The sequence below is a fragment of the Gasterosteus aculeatus genome, chromosome X, assembly GCF_964276395.1.
Source record: "Gasterosteus aculeatus chromosome X, fGasAcu3.hap1.1, whole genome shotgun sequence".
Classification (NCBI taxonomy): Eukaryota; Metazoa; Chordata; class Actinopteri; order Perciformes; family Gasterosteidae; genus Gasterosteus; species Gasterosteus aculeatus.
The window spans coordinates 14,016,759-14,035,821 of record NC_135698.1 but is presented as its reverse complement, the minus strand read 5'-3'; the positions used below and the strand labels follow the sequence as shown (position 1 = coordinate 14,035,821).

The following is a 19,063-nucleotide window of genomic DNA, read 5'->3' as shown; positions in this document are numbered from 1 at the left end:
CCGGTTTGCTCACACACACACAGGACGTAACAAAGCCGTTACCCAGGGCTTAAGGACAGATCAAGTAGCAACTGAATATTGACAATATCTGTGCTGGACACAACTTAGTTAGTTAGATAAAAACATATTTTTTTTGATTGCAGTGCAGGGAATAGAATTGCCTTCACCCTGACCTTTTGTCTTCTCTGTGATGGTGTTGACAGCCCCAGTTTTCCCGTTTGAATAATCTACCTCAGGTACTGAACTCTACCCAAGTTCATCAGAGGCGTGTACCTGCTCACCCACTCATTTTTGTCTGAGCCGATCTGATAGCTGAGCTCTAAAGGGACATGTTGTTCTTTTAGGCCTACATTGGATTTTGTCATCCTGACAACTGACGACGCAGTTGGAAAACTTAAGCGTGGAGCAGACTGTGCTCTCACACGAGGATTTAAGGGTTTACTCACGAGGCACCAAAGGGCTCCAGGAGAGGTGGCAATTATTGTGGCCGCCCTGGGGGTGTTGTACATCAGCGCCAGTTCTCCAAAGCTGCCTCGGTTGTCATAGCAGCCTACCAGCTTATCCGTGCCATCGACCTTCACGAAGATCTTAAATGTCCCGCTGAAATAAAAACACAGAGGGAAAAATGAAAATATAATCACATGTCAGCAATAAGGGTTTCTCCTGAAATCTCAGCAGGGAACAATTATGTCACAGATTAAAATGTTTTAAAGTCACAATAAAAGTCAATAATTTTTGGGAATGGTGTGGAAAAATCACCTTTCAATAACGTAAAAGTTGTCTCCATCATCGTCTTGGTCGATGATGTGCTCCCCTTCAGTGCAGAACTTCTCAACATAGCATCCAGCACCTGAGACATCTCTTCCTGCGGTGGCGTAAAATGTCATTTAAAATACGTGAATTTCCATTGTTGAAAACAATCGTGCAGAAGCCAGCTAGTGGGCCGTTTCAGCTACTTGAAAATAATCATCTTTCCAAATTATGCACAGTGTACTGAGCTGTGGCAAAGAGCTGCTGGCCTCAGGCCATCTTCCCCTTTGTGTCATTTCAGAGATGGCGAGACAACAACCAGAGGAGAACACAGTGCTCATGGAACCATCCGCTCACCGGATCCAAATTCTTGAAGAGAAGAATGTCCCAACATGCTTCCTGTAGTCTCTGTCTCTGGTCATCGGTTTTGGGGTGGATGACCTGCAAATTGAAGCGCAGTTCTTTTGGCATGAACTCCACATTGCAGCGCATACAGAAGATTGTGTAATGCTTTCAGTTTGTATTTGGAGCTTCAATTCACTGTGTTTAGTCAAATTCCACCTCAGCACTAAGACAGAATCTTCAGTTTACCCATGGCTCTTTATCCTCATCGTCGTCATCAGGATTGAACGCTTCAGCACAAACTGCATGACAGAGATCAACAAATGAGCTCGACACGGACCACCAGACAGAATTTCAGTTTCATGCAATATGTTTTTCTGGTCTTAAATGCTTTGGGGGGCAGTTGTTACATATGGGGCACACTTTTATTTGAATAAACAAGCTTACAGGACAACTTCTCCAAATAAAGACATACTTGTTTACCATTCATTTGTATGGCACTACCAGCACTACCAGGATAGAAGAAGCACTTGTCCAGAAGTGGTTTAACAAACTCTAATAAATCAACAGTATTTTAGCTAAATGACAAGACGAAAAACATCTCTTAAAACAGCCAGAATGACAGAACTCACCTGAGGCTCTTCTGATGAATCTGTTTATTACCGGGGCTGCAGAAGCATAGGTATATATATCAACAAGTTAGAATGAATGATGAAATAAATCTTTGTCACAGTGACCGACGCATTTCTGAAAAGGGTTATTTTAAAGTCCTGCGCTCTACAAACTGCGTGTGTAGTGGAGTACTACTGCTAATTAAGGAGCCATGTTAATGTGGGTAAAACCTGAATAGGGACAGCTGCTTTGAAGCACGCTTGAATCAAATTTGATTGACAAAAAAATGCAAATGTCTAAGGCAGCTGAGCTCCAACATATAGCCTGGCTATGAAATATCAATTAGATAGGAGGTCTCGTCCATTTGCAGGCGTCCAGCGAGGCTCATTGGAATACCATTAAGGCCATTGAGGTGTGATGGGGCACAATATCAAAAATACTGCAACAGTTCATTTAACGACTGCATGAAGTGCACTCGTCCTCCTGCAGTCGTTGCAGATTGTGATGCTATGTCAGAGCAGCGGGTTCTTGCTATTTGATGCACCGTATATGCCACTGCATTCTGATCAGTAGGACCACAGCTTATGGAGCACAAACTAGGGTGGTAAAAGACACATTTTGCATTGCTTGCATCATAGCGGAGGTGAAGCCTTCTCACGTGCATAGTAATATCATCATGTGTAGGTCCATATATGGTAAATGACTAGAGCCCTGGTGGATGCAAGGTGGCGAGCTCTGGAGCATCCGTGCTGCTCCTCTCCCGACGGATGGACACGCGCTCATTGTCCTATACACAAATGAAGGACGTCCACCCCCCCCTTCTATTCGCCTACCTATGAATTCCTCGTCGTCGTCGTCGTCGTCGTCGTTCTCCTCTCCGTTTTCAGAATCCATCTGCATGGCTTCGTCAATGAAATTGACCGCTTTGACGGGTCTTGGTGCCGAATTTTGGTCATTGCCAAATGAGGCCTGCGTGGTCTCACGTTCCTTCAGCTGGGTGAAATACTGCAACGCGAACTCGAGCAAATCCCTGGGCTGATTCCTCAACACTTCCACGGTAAAGCTCTGCAACAGCTCCGTCAGTCCTTCGGGGATTTCTATACTCATTCCTATTATCAGTCTATGAATGTGGACCAAACCCGGTTTCCTGCGAATTTGAAGAAGAAAAATATCAGAAGCACACGGGCGAAATTTGGGGTTGGAGGGGGTAAAAAAAAACCCACCCTAAATCCACAGACGGGTGTAGTCAGTCCACCCAGTCGGCATCCACAGCGAAAGCTCAATTTTTCTTGAATGAAAATGGCTCTGAATAATTCGTCCAAGCATCTACTTCTGCTGCTTCTGGCTGCAAGACCCACGCATGTGACCCAGGAAACCATGGCAACCACCTATCCACGGATGGCGTATGAGCAGCAGCGCAGAAGCTGCAGTCAGTCGCAAAATACAAATGATGGGAAAGAGAAACCCTGGTAAATTAGCCACAGATCGATTTTCACTGACAGATGAGATATCTGTGATATCTTATTTTTATGCTCAACAGATTCATGTTTATTTTCAAGCATAAAACCACACTGAATGATTGAAATTGTATAAAATAAAGACAAATATAAGATCTAGAGCAAAATAAAAAGTAAAAAATGTTTAAATGAACACAGCCAAAATAGTATTTTAGTATAAATGGTAATTTCATATATGCCCATTAATTTACAATGAGATCAAACATATAAGCATTAAATCTACTGAAATGTAAAATGAAAATTATTCTTCAAGCATTCATAAGCATAAGTAACATCTAGTTTCCTGATTAACAAAGGCACATTGTGGAGGGAATGTTCCTTTCTTAGCACTGGCCCTACTTCTTGTTCCAGAGGGAGTCAAATGAATAAATCTGATGCATATTATGTCATGGGACCTTTGAGGACATTGTGACTCCCAGGCACACTGTATCCAGCTCAAATGACATGGAGTCCCTGTCCTTGTATGTGAAAACCTTTTATTATAATAAACCGGATTAAGAACTAATACATTTAACACGCTTCATATGGACTCCATTATGGGCCATAATACACAGTACAATAGGATGAGCAGACATGTTTAGCGAACTAAATGAAGACTTAATCAGACTTGAGGGAAAACATTCAATTCCTAATAATTCGATTTTCATCCCAACATAAGACATTGTAGATTTATCTTAAAATACTATAGTGATAACACAATCAAGATTGTGAGATAAATGAATAGTGTCTATAAAATGTTCTTTGTGAAGACACAATTTTACTATGAAAACAGCATTCGGTCAGGACCTGTAAAAATACTAAAGGTTTTAGTATGGTTTAACGAACGATGGGAAATGAGATAACCTTCACGAGGGGATTTATTGCAGGACCGTTGCACAAGTTGGGCCTAATAAACTGTTATGGGTCATACAACACACAAGATGTAGGTTTTGAAAATGATTATGCCAAAATCCAAATTATAATTTAATCAATTTGGTCTTTTTTCTAAACAGTGCTATTCATATTTGTGTATGACTGCCACCTAGAGGGAAAGATACTGTAATGCATGATGAAATACATAGGATTTACATACCAGATTACTGCAGCCAAAAAGTATTACACCAGTAAGCTGAGATCAGGTGAAAAAGGCACATTATTGATGATCTAATGAGGTTTATATTTTCAATGTATTTGCAGTATTACATAAAAGGTGCAAGAGGACTATTGTAATCAGAAAATATACTTCTGTGGTTGTGGAATGTTTTATTTAGTATTCTTCCCACATAAATGATACAATTGATTTAATCAGTTAAATTTGAAAAATCCAAGCTACAATTGCGCTTTTACTAATGATGCTTTGGCCCTGTATAATATAGTTTACTCCATTTAAGCTGTGGTTTTGTGGAGTGTTAAACGTTATATCAAATTACTATGCAATCTAAAACTTGATTGTTTACTTGAGTCATTCACTAACTGAAAGCGGTCATTGACAGATCATTTTTAACTCAGACAGATGCACCTTTATTGAGTTTGGGGGTGTGCATGAATGATAAAGAACAAGGAGTAGAGAATCGGTCAGCCATCCACAAAACGTTGTGTGAGGAAACTTCCCATCAGTTACTTGTGTATTGTTAACATCAAACAAACACCATACGTCCTTTTTCCAGGGAACATTTATTTCGATCAAGAGAGGATCACTTCCTTCCATAAACAGGTCAGTTAAATATTAACAAATTTACAGTCATGAGGAATGTAATAAAAAAAACAAAAACAATGCTCGCCTTAAAAAAAAACAGCAACAACCCAGCTACCCTCCCTCCCCCCTCCCACCCATGAAGATGTGGAGCACGGTGGCGCTGGAACAAGACTCAAATTCCAGCTCTCTTATCACGCTCTTCATTCAGTGCTTCACAGTTCAGTTTTGTCAAATTTTATCTGCAAGGGAACAAAAATTAAAGTTATGAAGAAACTGCTTCGAGAACCAAATACTCCACATGCTATTTTTTTAATAAGATCCCACAGAATTGTAAGCAATCTCACCGTTTCCTCCTCGTCATCTACGGTTTCTTCTTTATCTTCAGAGTCATCCTCGGCTTGATCCTCCGGCTCCTCCTCCGGCTCCTCCTCCGGCTCCTCCTCCGGCTCCTCCTCCGGCTCCTCCTCCGGCTCCTCCTCAATCTGTAGCATAGTTGCGTAATCTTTAACATAGCAGCCTAGCAATCTACGGCCATCAACGAGCGTAGTTAAAAATGACCCAACTGGGCACCCTAAAATGGCTCGCGTCCACTCGCCTGTTCGTCCAGAGCTACGTTCATGCTGAGTCGCAGCATGCGCTCTATCCGCTCTCCGTAGGCCTTCGTGTCAGCCAGCTGGTAGCCGGAGCGCAGCGTGGCCGTCTCGAACAGGACCACCGCCAGATCTGACGCAGTCTGGTCCTCAGCATCATCCTGATGCACAAGGGAATGAAAATGATCAATTCTCTGGTCCGGTTTCAGGTGTAAAGAAACTACAACAACTTAACCTTTATAAAGAAATGACAGCACAATTATGAATCATTTCCAAGCAGTACTAAAGTAGTGCCAGGACAGTGGTCAGACTTACATGGACTTTGTTGAGCATCTGCTTGATCAGAGGATGTTTGGGGTTGATTTCTAAGGTTTTCTTCTGGCTGGCATAATAGCTAAAGAGAGGACGGGAATTAGCATAAAGGAGCTCAGGGAACATTCAGGCACGATGACGAACCGGATCATAAAACTCACTTTGTGGAAATGTCTTTTCCGGTCTGGTAAGCCTGTGCCTTCATGATCCTCTCCATGTTTCCTGACCAGCCGTACTGACTGGCAACCAGAGCGCAGGGGGAGTTGGTCAGCCTCTGAGAGACGACAGCCTTCTCGATCTGTGGCAAAGAACATGAAGCAGACAGAACTTAGCAACTGCTCTGAATATTTGTTCGGGGCCCACGTCACGAATATCACAAAATAATTATCTACCATGTCCTTCAGGGCCTTGTCCTTCAGCCAGGTGGTGAGAGGCTCGTACTCCTTCTCCAGGGCCTCCCTCTTCTCCTTGGTCTTGTCACTCTCGTCAAATTTCACGCCCTCCTTTGCGACGTTCTGGAAGCGCTTTCCGTCAAACTCGGGTAGTGCCTGGATGCAGTACTCGTCCACCGGCTCCGTCAGGTAGATCACCTCGTAGCCTTTCTTCAGCAGCCGCTCCACGAAGGGAGAAGACTCGGCCTGCAGATGGAGAACGGGATGATCAAATTGACGTCAGTCTCTGGAATTTCCACCCACCTTGTACTTGACATTTTATGCTGCTCCTGTCATTTAACTCAGAAGCAGAAACGGTTTGAATTCCCCAAACTCACCTCCTTCCTGCTGGTACCAGCCATGAAGTAAATCTTGTCCTGCTTCTCCTTCATGCGCTCCACGTACTGCTCCAGGCTAGCCACCTCTGTGTCGCTGTTGGAGGTCTGGAAGCGCAGCAGCTTGGCCAGACGGGTCCTGTTGGAGTGATCCTCAATGACGCCCAGTTTGATGTTGGTTCCGAACTCCTTCCAGAACTTCTCGTTGTACTGCGCCTCTGCAATCTTCTTGATCATGTCCAAAGACTTGCGCACCAGCTTCTTGCGGATAACCTGGACGGAGGGAGAAAGGATCACAGCTTCAGTTAGTTATAAAGTTGGTGATTACACTTAAAAACGTGATTTAAGAAGTCACCATTTGTATTTAAAGGGTGTAGAAATGTCAGACGTTAAATTCACCTTGAGCAGTTTGTGTTGCTGCAGAGTCTCTCTTGACACATTCAGGGGAAGGTCATCAGAGTCGACCTAGCAAAACAAACAATTATTAAATCACAGTGCCGATTAGGCAAAGACCAAACTGGACATGAGCACATGCCAAAGTTTAGAGGCACTCACCACTCCCTTCACAAAGTTCAGGTACTTGGGCATCATGTCGTTGAAGTCGTCAGTGATGAAAACTCTCCTTACAAACAGCTGTGACAGAAACAATCATTTAGAAAACAGGGGTGGTGGGGAAATCCCGAACATCCTTCTAGAGAAAGGACAAGAAAAGGAAAAAACACTGTTTAGGGAAGCACCTTGATGTAGTCGTTCTTCTTGGAGCCGTACTCGTCAAACAGGCCGCGGGGCGCTGCCGTGGGTATGAACAGGATCGATCTGAAGGTCACCTCCCCCTCGGCCGTGAAGTGGATGTGGGCCAGAGGGTCTTCAGAGTCCTGTTAAAGTGGGAAACCGGGGGTTTGATTAAATAACATGAAACTAGTCGAGTCGACCAGGAGGCCGCACGCGTGGACGCGGTGGCTCCACAAAGCGCTGCGTTCAGGTGCCCACCTTGGAGAAGGTTTTGTAGAAAGCCTTGTACTCTTCCTCCTCGACCTCCTTGGCTGGTCTTTGCCAGATGGGCTTGATGTCATTCATCAGTTCCCAGTCCCACACGGTCTTCTCAACCTACAAAAACAATAAGAAAAAAAAGCCTGAGTTTTCTTTTTCAAACAACCAATTCGGGTATCAACATATAAAAAAAAGAAAAAGAAAAAAAGAGACGCGTAGAAAGCACTTTTTGCGGCTTGTCTCTTCCTTGTCCTCTGTAGACTTTTTACCAAAACAAACATTTATTGCCATGAAACACAAGCAGGTGAAGCAGTCAGTCTATTGGTCTCTTCGCTGTATCAGCACCGCACCCACTAGTCTCAGCAAATCAGGTTTTTACATTTGACTAGACAGCTTAAAACAGAAGGGGATCTATAAAGCAAGAAAGAAAAACTAAATAAAAAAAGACACTGCTAAGGGAAACCGATTTGACTATGCAAGTCTCAGTAGGGGACACCCCACATTTAAAGATCATACACAGACTTCCTACCTTCTTAGTCTTGGGCTTGTCTTTGTCTTTGTCCTCCTCCTCTTCCTCCTCTACCTCTGCCTCCTCCTCAGCAGCCTCCTTCTCTGGTTCCTCTGCTGCTTCAGCATCTTCCTCAATGGGCTCCTCAACCGTCTCAGTCTGGCATATTGTGGGGAAGAAACAATGTCACTTTATAAGACACTGGGCTCAACTCCGTCAAAGAGAAGTGTGGGTGGGGGGGCCGGTCTCAAATAATCACCTTGCTAGCCCAGACGTAGATGGGAAAGTTGATGAACTGGGAGTATTTCTTGACGAGGTTCTTAATGGTCTCCAGCTCGAGATAGTCAGAGGCCTCCTCTTTCAGGACCAGTCTGCGATTAGAAAAAGATGGGGATGATTTCATTGTTGCACAAGTTTCATGGTAATCTAAGAACAGGTGTGAAGACCAAACGCAACGAACAGCAGTTTATCATCCTTAAGAAAGTAGCCAAAACCTTTAGGAGGAGACTTTTAGAACGAAACAAAAACAGAAAATTAAACCTACGTGATGGTGGTTCCTCTGCCCAGTGTGTCTCCGCGGGGGTCCTCAATGACGGAGAACTGATTGGAGTCGGACTCCCAGATGTGCTGGGTGTCGTTGTTGTGTTTGGACGTCACAATGACTTTGTCGGCGATGAGGAACGCAGAGTAGAAACCCACACCGAATTGGCCAATAAGCTCCGAGGTGGATTGGTCCTCAGTCTGCATGTCTGACATCTTGTTGAGGAACTCGCTGGTGCCAGACTTGGCAATGGTGCCCAAGTTCTTCACCAGATCCTCTTTGGTCATTCCAACGCCAGTGTCAGTGATGTGAAGCATGTTCTTCTCCTTATCAGACTGGAGAGGAGAAAAAAAAAGCAATTATGTTACCAGTAGATCATGAACAGCGATCAACATTCCCAATAAGGGCTGCGTCGTACAGCAAGTTGTTCCTGCCTGTACCTTTATTTTGATGGTCAGCTCTTCGTTGGAGGCCATTGCCTCGTCATTGGTCAGAGACAACAAGCGGATCTTATCCAGAGCATCCGAAGCGTTGGAAATGAGCTCCCTAAGAAAGATCTGACAAAAGGAAAACATATTATTTAGTTTAACATTACGCAAGAGGTCTGGAACACAATATTGCTGCCGAGTAGTCAAAATGCCAGAGCCCTAAAATAATTTTTGTACACATTGGCCACTTGAGAGGAACATTATAAAATTGAAAGCCAATCCAATAGCTATATGTATCGGTTTTACGGTCTGCAATAAGTTCATTGTCATTATCATCATTATTCCTCTCTGATGGCCGTATATCCACCATGAGTGTACATCAAGATGTTCTTTATCCTCACTCACCTCCTTGTTCTTGTAGAGGGAGTTGATAATCAGCTTCATCATTCGGTTGACTTCTGCCTGAAAGACGTGTTTTTCAGACTTCTCTCGGATTTCCTTTATCTGAGCTGCATTCAAACCATCCAGCTGGATAGCCTCCTCCTCTCTGGAGATAGACAGATGCACACAAACACCACATCAAAACAGGGCACGACAACAAATCGCAGCTGCAAAACAGAAAACAAATCTGTCGTTGCCTCTGGGGGATCAGTAGCCGGGTTAAAGCCAAAGACACACAGGGGCCCGAGGTTTTAATGACGGCTGTGCGTTGCAGGTATTTACCACCACTACAATTCAAGAGCCGCTATGAGCATTGGTGTGCACACGCCCGGGCACGTTGACCTTGTGCTGTTAACTCTGGGTTTAGTTGACCTTTTCCTGATCTGGACAACCTCGGTTCACACGTTCTTAAAAAGGTGTTCAAACAAAAAAAAAAAAAAAGGGGGGGGGGGGGGGGGGGGAAGGGGGAAAGAGACACCTACCTCTGTACCACCTCATCATCGGTTCTGGAGGCATCTCTGCTTTTACCAAAGTCCTCCTCCACCACCCCGTCGACGTCCAGCTCATCCTCGGCCTTCACAGCAGCTGCAGGGGGATTAAAACCAAAATCTATTACAGGTGCATTTTCAGACGTATTCACCACTCAAGATCCCTTTCATTTAGAACGAGGCCTTGCGAAGTGGAAATCACTATTAAATAAGAACGGCAGCATGTTAGTTAAGTGGGAAACGGAAGTCACGTTAACGTAACGTTACATGATACCATAGTAACGCTTTAGTGGAGATGTTAGCCGGCATCAACCGGACTGAACGGAAACGTCGCATTGAGGTTTTGCTCCCGAAAAGCAGTAAGAAATACGGCTTGTTAGCGTGTCTACAAGAAGTGCGTTGAAGCCCAATTTATCAAGCGGTCTAGCACTACAAATTGGACTAAAAAAATAAATCTATGAGATGGTGCAACATTGTTTTAGTCACAAAGCAGTGGAGAAGAACCAGGTTAACATTCGCCTTAGCTCAATGGCTAACGTTAGCTAGAATGTTGGGTAATTAAAAGTAAGACAAAATAGCAACAACAAAAAAAATCCGCCACTCACCAAAGGCAACGAGTGCAAAGAGGAGACCTATCGCCCAAACTCGTTTCATTTTGCAGAACCGCGTGAACGACGAGGTGTGTCTTCAGCTCCTGAAACAACGCCGGGAGATACGCGCACGCAGCACAGCCAAGAAAGACTGACAATACGCCTCTCCCTCCGCAAGAGCTGACTTTATCAACCCGGGGACCACGGACCAATGGCAGTGCACCACGCACAACGACCGTCCAATCACAGCTGGAAACCTGGTACATGTTGTCCAATCGGATTCTTCAACATAAGTCAATACTCCAAAATCGTGGCTAGACACCATTGGCCAAGAATGAATAATCAGCACATCACTTCCTAACATGTACCTCTCCTTATGGGAAAAGCTTAACTTTTTTTCCATGCAATGTTACAGCCGAGTGACACTGGGGCTAGATGACTCAAGATGTGTTTTATTTCTCCATTTATTGTCACTTTTGCATATACGTGTGTTACGGTCTACGATTGTCTAAATTGCATAATGACTATCTTAGTACTTCTAGTATGTAGACAAGATCGTATGCAGTCATTGTACTTAGAGATCTTAGTGTTAAAGAAAGACACTTAGGAAGACTACACGTTGCACTACTAACCTTTGACCACATACTATCGCTGTTGTGTCAAGAAGTCGAAAATGCAGCGATTGAAAAGTCCCTTTCCCCATACACACTATAAATACGTATTGATAGGGGACTAATGTAAATAGTGTCACATCGTCATACAAATATGCGTATTATTATTCAAACCTAGCTAACTGGTGTGTACTTGGTTGTGTGGGCATTGGATAAGGCTACAAACGTCAACTATCTGCTATAGTTGTAGTTGTGTATTTTAAATATCTCCAGTCTTTTACCGCTCGACAAACTCCCGCTGGCCTCAATGACAACAGTCCTCTCCTAGTTTGTGCAGATTTAATACATTTATCCGGACAACAGGAAGCGGCCGATCTCCAGACGCAACAGCTTCTGATTCGCTGGTTCGTCGGCTACGTCTGCTAAACCCGGAAGTGACGCAAGCCGCTGTCATCCAGCGGGGACGCACTCTCGGTATTTACAGAAGAGCTGCTGAGCTGCGTGCATCGCTGCGGGAGCCCTGCAGCGCGACGTACCCGCGCTCTGCAACCCCGAGAGTCATGGCGCCCTTGTCTTTGCCCCTCGCGTCTCTCCTGAAGCACAGTGACTGTCTGCAGAAGGCGAAGGCCTTTTGTAACGTGCTACAGAGTCCACAACACCGGCCGTTCACGTCTCGCTCGTGGAGACGGAGCCCCGGTGCGGTGGCCCGCGGAGCCGGTCACTTACTGTCACGTCAGCCCGGATCCCCGAACTACGCGGCGCGTGTCTTCCGCTGCTCGTCGGGGGCTCAGGACACGACAGAGAGGCTGCGGTCTGTTTACAATGAGACCAAAAGGCAGACGCAAGGTAAAGAGCACGTGTGCTCCGAGACGCACCGCTGTTATTGCTTTTATAATCGTGTCGTGACCGATATTTTCCAGCGGACTAATGTGCCCTCCAGCTTCTACAGCATCGCGTCAGCAGCCTTCCATGTGGTGGGAATGATGTATTGTAACTATAGGAAATGCTGACATGTCTATTTGTGTCACACACCTACAGGGCGCAGAGTAATTACTACACAAACACCTGTAAAATGCAACGCAATCCTAGATTGACGTCCTGTAGTGTAATGGATGCTGCATATTTAATGCATGTATCTGGTGACTTTTTGCATTTGTTTAGTGGATAATACGAAGAGACTAAACTCCAGACCAGATCCAACTACACTATACTATACGTTTATGCCTTTCTGTCATAGCGGTTGGAAAGGTTGGAAACTGCATCTGTGTTTCTCTCCTTTTTAGATTTGATCCCAGCCATTCTCGCCAACTCCATCAACCCGGACACCATTTTTGCAAACAATGAGATGAGCCTCAGAGACACCGAGATCTACGGCTTCGACTATGACTACACCCTGGCTTTCTACTCCAGGGACCTGCACACCCTGATCTTCAACATAGCGCGGGACATTCTCATCACAAACCACAATGTGTGTGCGCAACTCGCTGGGCACATTATTTTTTCTGATGAAAACAGGATGATAGTGACGCCGAATTTGATGTGGTAACTAGTTGAATAGCAACAACTATGAGAATGGTTTGTTTTTCTAATACAAATAAGAATGCAGAGGAAGGTTTACCTTATCAATCCGTCAAAGGGAAACCTAAATCAAGCAGATGTAATGCCCTGTACTGTTGACCGTAAGTATTTTGTTTTTCTTCTGTATTAGTATCCAGAGGGTCTGAGAAACTACGAGTATATTCCAAATTTTGCCGTGAGAGGACTTCACTACGATGTTCAGAAGGTGAGAAGGTCTTTGCTTATCCAACTCAAAAACCGCACCGGGTTTTATGTTTTGCATCAATCTCACCGTGCATTAAGTTTTTATTATCTGATCATTAATGTGGAAACGTTTAATGATTTGAAACAGGCGCTGCTGATGAAGATCGATGCCTTTCACTACATCCAGTTGGGAACCGTATACAGGTATCATGTTTGCTTTGTTGCTTCTCACATCAGTTTAGTTTTGGACAATGGTGCACGTCCTTCCTGCTGTTCAGTGGCACGATATAAATCCAAACATCCTTGTCTAAGGATTTCATATTTTTGTGTTTCTTCCACAGAGGTCTTCATCCCGTCCCTGACGAGGAAGTCATCGCCATGTACGAAGGCTGCCATGTACCTTTGGAGAACATGAGCGACTTCTATGGGAAGGTGATGGTCGTCTCTCTATTGTATCTATGATAAAGTAGGCTCGACTGAATATAATGATGCAAATGACTGCTCTGCAGAGCTCCCACGGCCACACCATGAAACAGTTCATGGACATATTCTCCCTGCCCGAGATGACTCTCCTGTGTTGTGTCAACGACTTCTTCATGAAGCACAACATCGACTATGAGCCGGTGCATCTCTACAAAGACGTGAAGGTGAACAATTCTGGTATTATTTTGTGTCTTTGCGATCGGTGGCGGCATACGGTATCTGTACTCCCTTGTTATTGTATCTCACAGGGGCCAATGTGTGCGTCAAGGCATTAAAGTCCGGCCACATATCGGTAAATGTTAACGCTCACACGTTGGCTGTTCAATCCAGTCTTAATTTTAGCCGCCAGTCTAATTTTAGTCGGGGCGAGCCCGCCTCCAGCCATCTGCGCCTGTTCTTCGGTGGCTCTGCCACTTCAGAAGGAGAGCGGAGAGAAACCACGCCCGCCTTCTCCCTTTGAGCGCAGCTGTCATGCTGCTCTCGTCCATTCATGTGACAGTGCGGCGTTTTTGACGGAGCGCCGTCATTAAAAGCCCTCACACGCGCTCTCGGTTTCTACGAGTGGCTCTTTATTCTGTTCAAGGAGACACAGCTCAATCTTTTTTTTTTTTTCCTGCCAAGGCTGGTTTCTTATTCATCGATAACTCTTGTTCTTGCATGAATCAGATATCCTTTGAAAATCATAAGCGTCTTTTAAAGTTGCCCATAAATGTGTATTTTCTCAAGGGAGAGTCTATTTACCCATTCACTGATTCAAAAGCTCACGTTACACTTTTGAAAAATGTGTTGGAAAATCTCTCTGTGTGTCATCAAAGCCACTAAACTCCAGGGTCTGCTTCCTTTTTATATTTCATTTGTATTCATAGATGCACTGTTTTTGTGCCTCCCAAGTCACCCGTTTACATACAAAGTGTTGCCCCTAGAGCCAAATGCCCACATTGTGTCTCTTCCTGGCTCTACTTTTTTTTCCCTTTTTCCCAGGAAGCTATTCGAGATGTTCACGTCAAGGGCATCATGTACCGCGCCGTGGAGGCAGATATCGGTAACGGCCTTTGATTCATGGCCTGTTAACTTTGTTTGAGAAATGACATGGCCGCATCTAAGTCGGCGCCGTTAATTCGGGAAAGAACGAGGCTGTGACATACAAGTAATAGTCACAGCTTCGTCTGTGCAGATTAAATCACCATCGCTCTTTGTTTTTTCTGGTTTTGCAGGGAAATACATTTGCTATGGTGAGCAAAGCCACGCTGTGCTGAAGAAGCTGTCAGAGCACGGAAAAAAGATGTTCCTCATTACCAACAGCCCATTTGACTTTGTGTACGTCCTATGATTAATTAAAACTCCCTCGTATCGCTACACTAATACCTATTTAATGCCTCAACTTTTGTAGTTCAGCAACCGCACATCAAAGTGCTTTTTGTCCGCAAGTATTTTTAATTCATTGTAAGTCATCGACTATGAGCCGCTTTTGAAGTCGGACTCGATTGCGCGTAACGGCTTGCTTTGCACATTCGACCTCAGAGGCCTTCCCAGCGCCCGAAAACATCAAACCCGTGTCCTTGAATCAATGGTTCATTACGTTCAGTCTTCGCAGCACTAAACATCAAAAGGAGAGGCTGCGCACACACACACACACATACACACACACACACACACACACTAATGTTCCCCTGTTTTTGCCAATGCAATACTTTGACCTCAGGGTCCTGTCTGATCCATATTCAAAGATTTTCAAAATCTATTAACAGTCTTATCATCCCCAGCCCCTTTGTTGCAGTCTTTTTTTTAGTCCCATAGCTAACTGCGGATGAAAAGTGGACTGAGCAATAATTCAATACGATCATTTATTATCTTTGAATTCAATCATTTTGAGAGATCGTATTACACAGTTACCTTGTCCAACATGATAACAAGCACATATTCAGATTAGAAAATAGAACAATCTAGTTCTTATTTAAATGAGACAATACCTTTTTCCACGTTATCTGTTGAGAGTTTATTTCACACAGGAGTATTCGAAACCATGTGATTATGTAGACTTTTTATTCCCTGGAAATCCCAAAATTGTGTGACATTACCATGATGTATATAATCTATATGATGTGAAACGAACTATATGTTGAAAGTAATGGCAGTTTCATCGAGTCTTTAAACAAACCTTCGGTGGTGCGTCGCTTTGACTTGACAGTGTTTGTCACGGTAGCCTCATGATGCTGCACACAAGTTGACTTTGCGAATCTTCATTCATTCCTCAGGGACCGAGGAATGAACTACATTGTGGGGAAGGACTGGCGAGACCTTTTTGATGTTGTGATCGTTCAGGCTGACAAACCTGGTTTCTTTAATGACAGGAGAAAGTAAGTGTATACGCTCTCTAACTTTGTGCCTGTTCCCCCCCCCCCCCCCCCACCCCACTGGGCCAGCTGTTAACTTGTTCACTGGTTGTTTGGTGTGTGTCTGTTTGGTCAAATGTATCTTTGTGTGTTTTTCACTGGTAGACCTTTCCGGCGAGTGACCGACAAAGGTGCGTTGCTGTGGGACAGGATTCACAAGTTGGAAAAAGGGAAGATCTACAAACAGGTGTTCTCATAATTCCTGCCCCCTGGATGCGCCTCATGAAATATATGCTGGATTTTTTGGTTTAACGTGTGTTCCTGTGATCACCGTAGGGAAACCTTTATGAGTTCCTGAGACTCACCGGCTGGAGAGGATCCAAAGTGCTCTACTTCGGCGATCACATCTACAGCGACTTGGCAGTAAGCAGCATCCGTATTTACTACAAAAGGCAGTATTATGAAGAGTTACTGTATTATAAACAAATATCGAAACCCTGCTTTGACCGTGCTCCATTTAAAATGCGTATGTTTCTCATAGAATTAGTTATTTTTGATACGCAACAGCCTAAATCTTAACGATTTGTCAGAAGAAGCACATAATTGGATGCTTAGAGACTGCCGAAGAAAGACAGTAAAATAATTGGGTTTAAAAAGTAGTTCTTAATGGACTATAACACAGTTACCGTAGCACTGCAGTAGGTTTGGTTGACCTGTATTTTATTTTCAGTTTCTCCTGAAAAATCAACCAAATCCCTACTACTGATTATCACTGCAGATTAGTTACCTTTTTTTTTATACCTGTACCCATACAAAACCTGCCCATCATCTGCACTAAAACAGACACTTCACTGAGTCACAGTGAGCCACATCGACTCGGATACGTCAATGTGTCTGATCAGCGGTAAATTATGGTAATGAAACTCAGAGTTTACGTCTTTGGCGTGATGCCTTGCCTGCTGGCAGGCTGCCAGCTGTCAAACGTTGCACTTGTTTGGGACAATGGAACATGGCGTTTGTGGTTTACACCGACCACCGGCACACAGCAGAAGCCCGTCTGAGGTCGTAAGAAGTTACCGCGGAGGGAGGAATGAAGCTAAATTTGGTTCCAATTTCACATACGAATCCCCAGAAAACGTGTTTTTCAGTCATCCGTCTTCCATTATGTTCCTTATGACTTGTTGTCACTGGTCACCTAATGAGCTGCAGAGGCACAGTCATTTTTTTTCCAATTCATTTTTTGTCATATTCCTCTGAGAAAGCCACACTAGGGCCATTGGGTCTGCGCAGTCACACACATCTGGTGTGGCGCCATGTTTTTTTCCTCCAGAGAAGGCTAATGTCATAGTTGGATGAAAAGCAAATCATAAATGTTAGTAAAAGAAGGTGAATACTTGAATAATTGACAGTTCTGGTCCACTGTTTTGCAGGATCTGACTCTGAAACATGGCTGGAGGACGGGCGCCATTATCCCCGAGCTGAGGAAGGAGATCAAGATCATGAACACGGAACAGTACATGCACATGATGGCGTGGTTACAGGCGCTGACGGGCCTCATCGAACAGATGCAGGTCAGGAGGCCTCATAAAAACCTGGGTCCTTGACTCTCATCGAATGTGTGCGCTTACCTTCGTTGCCCTGCTCCCCGACAGGTGCACAGGGATGCCGCCTCTCAAGCTGTCGTGGAGGAGTGGATCAAGGAGAGAGAAGACATGAGGTAGTTGAGACAATTACTCCAGCAGTCAGGAGGAGTTGATTTATTGCGATCTTGTCGAGCTGGTGTATGCTCATCTTTTTGGTTTTGAATATGTGTCCGTGGCAGGTCGCAGACGAAGGACATCTTTAACGCTCAGTTCGGGAGTCTCTTCCGGACGTACCACAACGCCACCTATTTCTCCCGCCGACTCTCCCGCTTTGCTGACATCTACATGGCCTCCATCAGCTGCCTGCTCAACTATGACTTCCAGCACACCTTTTTCCCTCGGCGTACCCCTCTGCAGCACGAGGGCCCCTTCTGGCCTGAACACAGCCCTGGTGGCATTAGCGTCTCCCCACAACTCAGCAAGATGAACGTAGACTCCGATTAAAATGAGGGAGACTTAGATTGGATGATGGTCCATTGCAGACTTAATTACACTATTCATTTTAGGGATCTAGAAATATACAACATGCATGCCACATTTTAAGAGATGTTTAGCTGGCAATGATCACCCTTGACTGTTGTTAGTTTAGCATGAAACTAGTTAGTTACGAACCTCCTCTCAAAGATTGATGTCTTTTAAGATGACCAGTGGATTAGTGCTTTTTAAGCTAAATGACACGTAGACAGAAGGAGCACTGAGACGTTTTAATTTTAGAAACTTTGTACTTATATTTATGTCTTACCGAATTTGAAACGTGTGTGTTGCGTGTGCGTGTGTGTGTGTGTGTGTGTATAAGAGAGGTACTGTATATTGAAAAATGGTGCAAAGATGCTGTATGTACACAGTCCAAACAACAGGGGGCAGTCACACATCATCTCAGTCATGTGTCTACAGTATGGATTGAAGATTACCTTTGCATTTCTCTATGCTTCACATCTATAACATTACGCGAGACTGACCGTGAAATGGTAATACTCGGGTGTGACCTTTCACGTTTCAAACTGTTGCCTTAATCTACTTTGTTACATTAAAGCAGTGTGTGTATTTTTACACTAGTCCATCATAGTCCGTTGCATCTTGGTACATCTCATTGTGATGTGATACATGCCGCACATTTATGGTCGGAGATCTTTGTATTGAATATTGAATTTTCTTATGTCCATGTTTTAGGAAATGCAAATGTTCTTTTAGGAGTGTTGCCATTTGACCGGAAAGGCCTCATTTGTTTTAAGTTTCACACCTCTGCAGAACATGCAAGAAATGTTTTCATATGTGCTGGGAAGACGGCTTAAATATGTATTTGACATCTAATTTGGACATGAGGAACTCTAGAATAGCTGTGGCCAGAACCAAAACCTCATTGTTTATTTGTGTTTCTGTAGTTGAAATATGAAGTGTCATTTTGTTTCACTGTTTATTAAACGTGAATAGGGTTTAATGATCCATGAGTCATAAATTGAAAGTCAATTGTTTTCCTTGGATACTTAGATTAGCAAGTATGCATTGATTTAAGGTGTAATCCATTTGTATGCTCTTTTTCATTTTATATGTAAACAACTAAAAGGCAGAACTATTTCATGATTTGAAAATTAAATTTAAGGGCTAATTCATCACTCCTTAATAACCTACTTTCTAATCACCATTATTGCAGTGGGCTTATTGGAACTAATCCATCCAAATCG

At 44.0% G+C, this 19,063-nt stretch overlaps 3 protein-coding genes across 3 annotated transcripts in view; 1 reads left to right on the top strand and 2 right to left on the bottom strand.

Moving 5' to 3' along the window:
* LOC144383748 (cAMP-dependent protein kinase type II-beta regulatory subunit-like) overlaps positions 1–3,083 on the bottom strand; it is a 4,707-nt gene extending 1,624 nt beyond the window's left edge. The window contains 7 exon segments of the mRNA XM_078082853.1: positions 447–600; positions 760–835; positions 838–865; positions 1,108–1,191; positions 1,342–1,394; positions 1,725–1,760; positions 2,538–3,083. Coding sequence (XP_077938979.1) covers positions 447–600; positions 760–835; positions 838–865; positions 1,108–1,191; positions 1,342–1,394; positions 1,725–1,760; positions 2,538–2,811 — 705 coding nt within the window. The 5' untranslated portion in view covers positions 2,812–3,083.
* Positions 3,084–4,858: 1,775 nt separating this feature from the next.
* Positions 4,859–10,741, bottom strand: LOC120809195 (endoplasmin). Its single transcript, XM_078082849.1, has 18 exons — positions 10,566–10,741; positions 9,955–10,057; positions 9,437–9,578; positions 9,044–9,160; positions 8,607–8,938; positions 8,322–8,433; positions 8,084–8,221; positions 7,555–7,671; positions 7,302–7,439; positions 7,120–7,197; positions 6,964–7,029; positions 6,568–6,837; positions 6,191–6,436; positions 5,960–6,096; positions 5,802–5,880; positions 5,492–5,647; positions 5,241–5,378; positions 4,859–5,135 (listed from the first exon to the last, which is right to left on the bottom strand). Exons 1-18 carry the CDS (start codon positions 10,612–10,614, stop codon positions 5,109–5,111), a joined length of 2,445 nt encoding a protein of 814 aa, XP_077938975.1. The 5' UTR covers positions 10,615–10,741; the 3' UTR covers positions 4,859–5,108.
* nt5dc3 (5'-nucleotidase domain containing 3) lies at positions 10,622–18,822 on the top strand. The gene is made up of 15 exons (XM_078082850.1): positions 10,622–10,810; positions 11,525–12,007; positions 12,445–12,629; positions 12,870–12,944; positions 13,071–13,126; positions 13,264–13,354; positions 13,432–13,569; positions 14,387–14,447; positions 14,620–14,722; positions 15,661–15,762; positions 15,904–15,985; positions 16,075–16,161; positions 17,169–17,309; positions 17,391–17,455; positions 17,561–18,822. The coding sequence occupies exons 1-15, from the start codon at positions 10,762–10,764 to the stop codon at positions 17,823–17,825; spliced, it is 1,983 nt and encodes a 660-aa protein (XP_077938976.1). The 5' UTR covers positions 10,622–10,761; the 3' UTR covers positions 17,826–18,822.
* The last annotated feature ends 241 nt before the right edge of the window (positions 18,823–19,063 follow it).